Below are 11,644 nucleotides of genomic sequence, written 5' to 3' on the forward strand. Positions count from 1 at the left end.
TTTTCAGAGAACCGAAAGAATATTGCTCTTACACTGTCGTTGTATTCGTATTGTTATTAGGAATTCTTTCAGAAGTAATATTTAAAAGATTAGTCAATTCCAGTTAATATTTGGATACAGGATATTTTGGCACTGACATTTGCTGCTTGTTGTTATTTTAACACTAAGGGTTTTACTCTCATGTTTTTGTTTTCTTTTAAACTTTTATTTATTTAAGTGTGTTTTTCTAGGACCCATCAGCTCCAAGTCAAGTAGTTGTTTCAATCTAGTTGTGGAGGGTGCAGCTCACAGTGGCCCATGTGGGGATCGAACTGGCAATCTTGTTAAGAGCACTGCGCTCTGACCAACTGAGCTATCCGGCTGCCGCTACCGTCATGTTTAAGAAAACAAATATTTAAGTTGGATTTATACCAACATTGATAGTTTTCCATTGAGAAAATGCCTTTCAGAGAGAAAGGCATTTCATTTCTCTTGCTTTTTTAGCCAGTTTTTTATATATGATGGCCTTAAGGAGTTTGTATTTTTATGTTCCTGAAATTATTTTCACAGGGTCATCCATGTAACGTTTTCAATAAAGAGTTGATTCATCGATCATGTTCGTCTATGTTAGACTTATGTCATTAAAACTTCTGCTATTGTAGTCTTTCTTTTGTGCATATTGTTTCAAGTTCAGTTTTTCTAGATAAATGTTTCAAGATCGAAATATTGTCAAGATTTCTTCTGTTACTTTGAAGTTATTAACAAACTAGGACAGTTTTTGCTGCAATCAATTTTGTTTTGTATTTTTATGTCAAGTCTAATTTTTCTCTGACCACTTTTAGTTTTTTTTTATAGTCCTAAAGTTTCTTTAGTCATTTTTGTCTGCAGAACAAATTTTACTGTGTACAGTTTGAGCAATTATAAGTTTTATTTTGTTTTGAATCTCTTATTATGTTTTGCTAGTGGTAGTCATTGTGAATTAGATGAAAATAGGTAATTTGCATCTTATTCTAGTTAATTTGTGATAAAATTGAGAGCAGTTCCTTTTAAATATAGAAAAAAATTGCTCTGTTATCTAACGTATTATTAATAAAATTCTTTGATATCTTTTTAGTTATTTGTGTACCATGTAATAATTGTCCACACTGTTGACAGAGCAAATAGCAAATGGTGGGGTCAAAATATTCTTGTTGGTTCTGAGATAGTGATTATTCAAAACTTTTGCTATACTTATATTAGACCCATTAAATGCAGATTGTACATTTAAGCTTTGTTCATTCTAGAAGTTAAAGTTCTGAAATTCCAAAGTTACTGCAATGAGGCAAAGTTAAGATGGTCAATTTATATCCATATTTTATTTAATAATTTTATCAGAATCTAAAAAAAAACACAACAAACTAAACCAGAGTAAAAATCTTAAATGTAACTTTCTCTGAGTTGGTGACTGGATTTTGTATATTCCTTTTACTTACTAATTTTTTAATGTGTTAGTTTTCATATTAACGTTTTATAAATACAACTTTTGGAGGGCTTAATTTATGAAATGTAGCATATATTAGAGAAATTATAACACTGTGGTTTGCAGTGTCCTAAGCAATGGGATTTATTTTTCCCAATAGTGAATAACCGTTTTTCTGCCAATTTTTTGGCAGTGTAAAATTAAAAGCATCTTAATCTACTGTATTCTAAAGTGACAATTTAATTTGTCTGAATACATAATAAATTCACTTGGTTCAGAAGTCAAAAGATGAAAAAGGGGGTGCCTGAAAAGGTACTCCAACCACCGGGTCCTCTTTCTGGAAGTTACTTGTGTTAGTGATTCATGTAGCCTTCCAGAGATAATTTTTGCATATACCAGCAAATAAGAGAGAGAGGGTTTATTTTCTTTCTTGTTTTAAACAGTTGTTAGCATACTAAACTCGTTATGGACCTTGGTTTTTCATTTATGTTTTTGTGTGCTTTATTTTTTAAGGGGACATAGGCAGTGTTCTATGCTTATGCTTTAAAATTTGAAGTACTGAACATAGTGTCTGTGATTTGTTCTTGTCTTACACTTAGTTATTTGCATGTGTTTTTTCCCTGGTGTAAATGCCCTGAAGGTTATGAGCCTATATTGGTCATCCTTATTTTATTTCAGGGCTTAGTACAGTGTGTTGGACTTAAGGAAGCACACAGTAAATTTTTTATTCTATTTAATGAATTTAACTACTAAGAAAAAGGTAGACAGAATATAAATAAAGACTGCGGGACAGAATGAACTGGGGGACTGAAGTGTAGATACTGAAAGCTTCTTAAAGTTACCTTATAAAGTAAAGATGGAACTATAAGGACAGGCTCCCATAGAGACAAAGATTTCCTAAAGAGGAGCGGAGAAAAAATAATAGGATTGATTATAGAGATGGGATGGGGGTGATGATGAAGAGAAACGTTGAGAGAGATTTGCATGGAATTGCCACACTTTCTGTGACAAACTGTAGTTTGGAAGAACATTATGTTTATAAATTTTTTTCCTTATATAGGTATACACATAATTGTATACCTATATCAAATATCAGGTGAAATTAAGTTTCTGGTATTGTGCCTAAGAGCTGAATAGATTATTTTCTGTTGGACATGTAATTAACTTACCGATACACTTTATCTAACACCTCTGAAGTGCTATTACCAATTTTTGACTTGGGCTTATTCTTTATATTGATTCAGTTTTACACATTTATTGGCTACCAAATTCTTGAGAAGTTGAGCCACCTGAAAATATAACTCTTTATACTACTCTGGTTATCATCCATATTCATAATTTTATTATTTTGCAAAACAACATTCCAAGTTCATTGTATTTCTTAAAGAGTACTGATACACTTGAAGTAAGAAATCAGAATGGCAATTCCTAGGAAATAGCACATGTGTAATGTGTGTTGAGAAATTGAGCAAGTGTGTTTTAAAGACAGACGTATTTTTCACACGATTTTTGCCTATGTATGCAGGAGCTTGTCTATTTGTTCATAGACAAAATCAGGCAGATGGTAGCAATTAATGCCTGTCTTAAAGGAAAGAAGAATAAGCAGTGTAGTCTCTCTCTTCATCTTGAGAAGGATAGTTTGAATCTCTGAAATTTGTAATGTATGATTAACATTTTTTATCATTTAGTTTCTCCACTTTAGTCTTTTTGAACAATTGTACATTGGTTTATCTCACAGAAGCTTACTTTTTCCAAATAGTGTTTATCAACACATTATGTAGTAGTTAATTATGCATTCCTCTCTTTAAAAGTTTATTAAGCTGCTCAAAGTCATTAGTTATTAGAGAAATGCAAATGCAAACCACAGTGAGATACCAGTTCATTCCTACTAGGTCCACTATGATAAAAACAACAGACAATAGCAAGTGTTGTTGAGGATGTGGAGAAATTGGAGCCCTTATACATTGCTGGTGAAAATGTAAAACGGTGCAGCTACTTTAGAAAACAGTTTGGCAGTGCCTCAAAAAGTTAAATATAGAGTTACTATATGACCTAACAATTCTATTCCTAGGTATAATACCCAGGGGAATTGCAAACATATGTCCATACAAAAACTTGTACACAAATGTTCACAGCAGCATTATTAATAATAGCCGAAAAGCAGAAATACCCCAAATGTGCATCCGCTGATGAATAGATAACAAAAGTTGGTATATCCATACAATGGAATATCATTTGACAATAAAAAGGAGTAAAGCTTTGATACATATTATACAGTGGATGAACTTGACACTAAGACAAGAAGCCAGACACAAAACGCCACGTGTTGCATATTTCTATTTATATGAAATGTCTAGAATAGGCAAATCCATAAAGATAGAAAGTAGATTAGCAGTTGCCAGTGAATGGGGGCAGTGGTGAGGGAGTGACTGCTAATGTATACACGGTTCCTTTTCAGGGTGATGAAATGCTCTGGAATTAGATAGTGAATATCCTACATACTACTGAGTTGTATACTTTAAAAGAGTGAATTTTATAGTATGTTAATTTTGTCTCACTTAAAGCAGTATAACAGACAAAACTTATAAAGCAACGTTGATAAGAATGTTCTATCTTGTTGGTATACATAGGCTTCAATCCTTCAGAGACCAAGATCCGAACACCTGATGGCAAAGTGTGGCAGGAGGCTGAGTTTCAAAACATGAGTAGAGAACTGTATCGAGACTTAGCGCTTCACTTTGCAGGTGAGTGTAGAGCTTTCTACGGTTTTGAGTGTTTTATCATGCATGCTGACCTACAATATTTAAACATAAAGTTGTCACCAAACTAAAGATGTTTCCCTGTTCTGTTTGGTATGCTAAAGTAGTGGTGGTTTCAGTTAGAAGGCTGTCTTAGCCTCTCGGCTCTGCTCCAGGCTTAAAATAAGCATACATAGCTGATTCAGCAGAAAAGAGGCTATTTTTAAGCCGAGGGACTGACTTTCAGAGGAAGGCCTGTCTGATTTCAAGGAAATACAGCAGAGTCTAGTTGAAGTTCACTGCTACTTGACCTCTGAGGTCTCTAAAATGGTCAGTAATTTGGCAGGCAGCAGACAAAAAGTAACGTGGGCAAAATGCAGAAAGCGTAATGAACATTAAAGGAAGGAAATAATATTAGAGAATTAGAAATATGAGGAACGTAAGGAACATTGGAAGAGGGAATTAGAAAGATCCTACTCATAATGTTACTACAGATTGAACACCTAGTATGATTTTGGACAAGATGCTGGGTACTTAGTGTTCTGTATTTTGTACAGTTGAGGAAATGGAGGCTCAAGGAGTAATTTTCCCAAGGTTGCACAGAGTAGTTCAGAACTGAAGCCAAGATTCCAAGCCACCTCTGTCTAACTATAAATCCTGAGATTTTTCTAGTAAGTCCCCATAGAGATTCTCCTAATAAGTTCTGTGGCATTAACTGTTCAGTCCAGTTTTCCTACTATTATTACTGGGACACTATTCAGATTTTTTTTCTCATGTGGACAGGAAATATAATGTAATAGTTAAGAACAAAGATTTTGGAGTCAGTTTACAAGGGTTCACATTCAGGCTCTGCCACGTATTAGCTATGTCTATTAACCTCTCTTCCTTGGTTTTCTCATTTATAAAGTAGGGATAATAACAATATAACTTATAGGACAGAGACATTATAGATTCGTGGAATGCTGTATGTCCAGGGACTCTTGAAGAGGTCTGCCTGTTACACACTGCCTTATCTCTTGTTATGGTAGATGGACTCTGCTCTTAGCTAAGACCAACCCATCTACTTGTGTTTTAGTTTCCATTTGCTCTTGTGTACTTATGGACGTTACTTTACCCTCATTCCTTTCTTTTGCATCATCAAGTTTTCCCTCTCTGCAAGGTCATGCCTATCAATGTCCTGTGTGATACCATGCTGCTATCTCAGCCATCATAAAAGAACCCCTCTTTCAGCCTCTTCAGCTACTGGCCTGTTTTATCTCCTCTTTACAGCAAAACTTCAGAAACTTGCCTTATAGTCATTGTCTCCAATTTTTCTCCTCCCTTTTACTCTTGAATCCTTTCTATTAGGTTTTTGCTCCTACTTCTCGTGGACTGCTGTTATCAAGATCATCGATGACTTCCATATTGCTAAATCCAGTGTTAATTTGTCATCTAACTTGATCTCTCAGCAACACTGGACACGATTGACCATTTGTTCCTTTAAACTCGTCACGTGACATCTAAGATACCATCAGTGTTTGGTTTTCGTCTAAGTTTAGCTGCTCCTTTTCAATTTTTTCCCTAATCGACTCCCTGATCGCGAAACATTGACATGCCCGGTTCTCAGTACTTAGATCTCCCTCCCTCCTTCCTTTCCTTCCTTCCTTTCTCTTTTTACTTATCTACATACAAACTACGCAAGCTCATCTAGTCTCAGGGCTTTAAATATTCGTTGTTGCCGATGATTCCCAAATTTATGTCTCTGCTCCAAACTTCTCTAAACTCAGACTATTAAATCCAGCTGCTAATTCCACATCTCCCTTTGAATGTATAATAGATTTCTCAAGCTTAATATATCCCAAATGAAGCCAACTAACTAAGTGGGGTCACTGTACACCCTTTAAACCTACTCCTTTGGTAGCCTCTCCATCTCAGATAATCCTGTCCTACTTGTTCAGGCCCCAAATCTCCGGCTCCTTGGCCCTCCTATTTTTCTCGTACCTTGTATGTAATATTGTGATATTTTAGTATAATATAACCACTTAGCCCACCTCTGTCACTACCACCTACATCCAAACCACCACAGTCTCTTGTCTGGATTACGGCAGTAGCCTTTTAACTGGTGTCTGCTTCTGCCCTTCTTGGAAGGAGTCTCTCCTCCTTACAGCTGCTAGAGTAAGCTTGTTGAAATTTAATTGAGATTATATCACTCCTTCGCTCAAAGTCTTCCAGGAACTTCCCATCTCATTCTTGAGTAAAACCTGAAGTTCTTACAATGACCTATAAAGCGCTGTGTGATCTGGTCTTCAGTTATGTCTTTGACCCTGGCTCTTACTACTCTTCTCTTTCTCCATTTCATGCACACGGGCCTCCTGCCATTTCTTAGACACTAGGTTTGCTCTTGCCTTGGGGCCTTCAACTCATACTTACTTCCACTTTGCCCAGAATGCGGAGTTCTATGTGTATTTTAAAGTGCATTTATTTGTATCTGTAATTGAGGCTAATTTTCAAATTTCTATATATAGTCAGTATATTCCCCTAGATTGAAATTTAAAAAGTTAGCGCATAGTAATTTATATGTGAAATACCTTGAAATTTTTCACTAGCATAACCATAAAAGGGCCTAATTAAGAATATTGAGTGTTTCATGGAGCTTTATCTTAGAAGTTCATGAATATCGCAGTTAAGTAGGAATTTTTAAATGGAATTGGAGTCTGAGAAAATGCTCACCTCTGAGATCCTGTAGATGCCACAGAGCCTGGCTTGGAAAGCGTTACTGTTGCAGCTTCTTCCAGTTTGTGAAAACAAGCTCAGTTTTTCAAGGGTTTCCTGGGGGAGAAAAAGAAAAGAAAAAAAAAAAAGTAGACTTGGCATTGGTACCTAACGGGTCATAGAAATAGCCTCAGTGAAGGTTTCTTTCTCCCTACTTGACTTGTACACTTCATACTCATTTTTCATACTGGAGGTAGGGTGAGTGGGTGAGTAGATATCATTATAATATTTACTATAAATGTTTCTGCTTTTCAGATGATATCTCTGTGAAAGAGAAACCTGCTGAGAAAAGTAAAGAGAAGAAAGTGGTCAAGCCAGTACGAAAAGTCCAAAAGGTAGCCCAGTTGTCAAGTCCAGAATGCAAAACAGGTCAGTTTTCTTAATATCATGTGCATCCTAAAGTTACGTATTACTGAACTAGCATCTACGTGGAAATAAATGTTTATTAACCAGATGTTCTCATTGGCACATAAAAAAATTCCGTACATTTTGTGTATCATTATTTTGTGTATATGTGTTTTATGGAGGTATAATTGACATAGCATAAGCTATTCATATTTAGAATGCATACTTTGATCGGTTTTCATATATGTGTATACCCATGCAACCATATGTTCACCACGATACTGAACACATCTGTCACCTCCTCCAAAGTTTTTCTATCATTTTAAGTAGAAATTAACCAGATTAAAGGTAATGATTTTTATGTAGTAAACTTTTATATACAAAAGGATTGCTTTATGATTGTCAGTAAGTCTCTTTACTTATTCTTAATAAGAGAATAAATGTTGCTCAAGGAAAGAATAGCAGCCTGTGCCAATGGTGGTCAGGCTGGACCCTGAATAGACCAAAACTGGGAATCCATGGTGATCCACATTTCAGGCTCAACCCAGGTTGCCCGGATTTAAAACATAGCTTTGTTCTTTTGGCAGATGAGTTAATTTTAGTGTCCTTTGGTTTCCCCGTATGTAAAAGGAGAAAGAAGTAGTACTTCTCCCGTGGTGGTTGTGAGAACTAAAATAGGTAATACCTAAAAGCACCTAATATAGTACCTGGCATCTGGTAAGCACTCAAATTGTTAGGAATGATTGCATTAATAATAACTATTTCTGACTGTACTGAAAATGGCTATTTAGTATGTCATGGTCATGTCAGTAATTTGGGCCAAGAGAGAGCAGAGAAAGTTGGACCTTGGCCCTTTCAGCTTGGAGACATTCTGACTCAATCATTCACACATTCATTTATCATGCATATATTTTTGAGCACTTGCCACATGTGAGGCATTGTGTGATATACTAAGCTTAGGAACACAGTGGTAAGCAAGATGCATATAGCCCCTGCTTCCCTGGAGCTTACAGTCTTGTCAGGAAAATAGTAGATACATACTTAGAATAAAGGATGATGAATGTATGATAGGGGATGTCCGGAATCTTATGGGAACAGAGAGCAGGAGTGATGGGGCACAGCTTTTTGACCAGGCACTTGTTTTTCTGGTCATAGACTAATCAGTAGAATGGCAAATAACATACTTTGTAACTCCCATTGTTGACTCTCAGTGTCATAAGAGTAGAGAAGGACTTTGGCTATGTACAAATAAATACAATTTTATAGGAGTATGATTTATCTGAATGTAAACTAAACTAATGCTTAACCTTTAAAAGTGTGTTATTTTTCATGTGATACTATGTAATACTGTTGTCGGTCATAGTTCGAAATGAAGCCCTGGGACCTCTCTTAACTTATGAACACTGATCTTGGATTGTTTTTTGTCCAGTTTCGCGGTAGGCTAATTTCCATGTGTGCACTGTGGCAATGACCAAGACAGAGAGTCATTAGATGTGTAAAAGCTGTGTTAATAGTTTGTCTGTAGTGAAAGTGCTCTTCTTCTACCAATGACTGCATGAGACTATTCCAGAAAGCCAGAATTTAGACATAACCGCCGAGCATATTAAGAAGCCAACATTTATAAACAACTACCCAGTATACTCATGGTTGCTTGCCTTTGATTCAGAAAATTAAGCTGAAATTGAAGAAAGGCTCATTCTCTCATTTTGCTTAAGAACATGAAGTTTCTTATAAATAGATTGAGCAGTAGACTTAAAACCTTTTAAATATTTTAGATAGACTGTTTGAGGTGAATGACAAGGTGCAAAAATATTTCTTTTCTAAATTAACACACATTTATAATTTATGTGTCTTTATAATAGATGTTTTCATTAAAACTACTTACATTTAAACTTTAAAAGCCCTTTTTAAAGAAACTAAATAGAGTAGAATGTCCTTTATGATAAATACAATAAAATAGCATCACAGAAGACTTGAAAAATAGAAGAAAAAAGTATTAGTACTATTTTGTGTACTTCCTTAAAACAGTTTTAAAATCTTAATAGTATGTGATTGTAATCATTGTATACATGAAATTTTATCTTTTTCTCCTAGCATCGTTCCACAAGAATATTTCTTTCTGTTATTTCTTATAGAAATGGTAATTTGAAACAGCTGCACAGTACTCCATGTAGTAGAAACATAGTTGAATTAACCATTCACCATCCTTCAATATTTAGGTTACTTCTGATGTTATAAAAAAAGATACAGTGAACATTTTCACTTATTTTTTTCTTTCTTTGGAATTATTCCTATTAGATACAATTCTATTATTTGGATTATTTGAGCAAGGTGAATGAGCACTTTTGGGGTTCCTGACACTTTTGTTTTTGTTTTTAAAAAAGAAACTATACCCAACTTAATATTTCAACAAGCAAGTAGAATGCTTTTGTTGTAATTTTACCAGCCTTGGCTATGAATGTAAAAACATATTTTTCTAATTTAATTAAGTGTAAAGTACTACTCATTATTTTCATTTTCATTCCATTTCTTATGTAACTTTGCATTTAAATACTTACCTATTTATTTCATGTTTACTTTTTATGGTTTCTATTAGATAAATAGTCTTATGTCATTCTTTTTTTTTTTTAAGTTACTGTCTATTTTTGAGATAATGGTCTAGTTTTAATTTTTTTACAATCTGAAAATAGTAAATGAAAAGATTTTCTCCTGGTAAACAGCTGTATATATTGGAATATTCTTTTTATGAACTTTTATAATTAGGGCAATTGAAAATGTCGATGATGATTTTTTTTGAATGTCATTGTTCTATGCTAGAAAAGTATTGTGTAGTTTTAGTATATATCTGTAAAATATAATGTGAAATTCCCTGTAATACCATCCCCTCCAAAAGTAATCACTGTTAGCTGTTTGTTATATGTTATATATTTCTTCAATTTTTTTTCTGTGCTTAGATTGTTATTTGTTTGTTTAGCAGACATGTAATTTACTATGTGCCAGACAGATACTGTGATAGTATTGGTAAACCAAACATTTATTATAGTTAAGACATATTTTTGTTTTGTGCCAAAATTGTTGGATTCTGTGCCATAGTTGTTGAGGTTTCAGTTATCATTGTTAACATTTGGTACTTAACCTTCAGTTTTCACTTATTTGAGGTATGTGGGTAAATCAAGATTTAAACAAATTATTAATTGATTTTGGGGACTTAGGGTTAAAAATAAAAGTAGATTGTAAACCTTTTGACTTTGGCATAAGGTAAGCATAAGGTTATTAGAAAACCTGCATGATTGAATATGTAGGCTTCTTAGAGCTAAAATTTAACTTTTAAATTCAATGCAGTGTGTGTGTGTGTGTTTGTGTGTGTATATATATATGGATATATGTATGTATATTTTAGGTGGTAGTCGTCTGATAAGTACATCATCTTGGCGAGATGGACAAAAATTAGTAAAGAAGATTCTGGGACCTGCACCCAAAATGGATCAAAAAGAAAGAAGAACAGCATCAAGTGACAGAAGTGGAAGAGAAAGAACTGCTAAATCTGGTAAGTAATCAAATTATTAAATTATCTCCATAATTAAAATTGAGAAAAACAATGAAAAGTTGCCTGTGTAAGTACTTAGAGAGGGTGCAAATACTCTTTTTGAAAATGTTTTATGACTTTGCTTGATAATTGTGAATGTTGCTTAAAAAAGAAAACATGTTCTATTGGGCTTATCTATGGATAATTTCTATACATAGGTGTTATGGTGATCTTTATTAAGAATTCTGTTTATGTTATATTAATTACGTTTAGCTGTCATTGTGAATAGAAAGCATCACTTAATCAAATATTATTGGACTTTGAGGAACCATAAGAGAATCAAGCCCAGTCTGTCTCATCCCTATTTACACAAACACAGGCACACATCTACAAGGTTTACTTTTTTTATTTGGCTGATTAGAAAACAGGCCCTGATAGAGAATTGATTTTCTCAAGGGTATACAGTCAGTGGGTGGCAAAATTTGATCGAGGATCCACAACTCTTTAGTTTGACCCTCAATTCCATTACTTTCCCTTTTTGAAATGTCTTGAATGCTATTTGAAATAACTAGTTACTTTTTTATGAACACTAACTTTAGGAAATGAAATATAAATACCCACAGGCCAGCTTTCCTTTTCAGCAGCAAAATTTGCCTTAATTAATTTGAACTTCTGGAATGGATTCAGTATGAAATGCAATTGCAACTATAATCTGGTGTACAGAATTCAGTATATACTTGGTATTTTCTCCACTTTCATTTAGCTTGCACATAAACTCATGTGCGTTCTCAGTGTTAAACCATATCAACAATAATCTAGGTGATAAAGTGATTGTTTTTCTGTATA

The 11,644-nt window shown here is 34.2% G+C and overlaps 1 protein-coding gene across 9 annotated transcripts in view; it reads left to right on the top strand.

The window, feature by feature from the left end:
• Positions 1–11,644, top strand: part of CEP350 (centrosomal protein 350) — a 110,358-nt gene that overhangs the window by 23,795 nt on the left and 74,919 nt on the right. For all 9 annotated transcript variants that reach the window (XM_033092148.1, XM_033092151.1, XM_033092153.1 and 6 more), the window contains exons 8-10: positions 4,069–4,182; positions 7,183–7,296; positions 10,673–10,819. In XM_033092148.1, coding sequence (XP_032948039.1) covers positions 4,069–4,182; positions 7,183–7,296; positions 10,673–10,819 — 375 coding nt within the window. The remainder of the gene's footprint in view (positions 1–4,068; positions 4,183–7,182; positions 7,297–10,672; positions 10,820–11,644) is intronic.

Source organism: Rhinolophus ferrumequinum, chromosome 22 (assembly GCF_004115265.2).
Source record: "Rhinolophus ferrumequinum isolate MPI-CBG mRhiFer1 chromosome 22, mRhiFer1_v1.p, whole genome shotgun sequence".
In the NCBI taxonomy this organism is placed as follows: Eukaryota; Metazoa; Chordata; class Mammalia; order Chiroptera; family Rhinolophidae; genus Rhinolophus; species Rhinolophus ferrumequinum.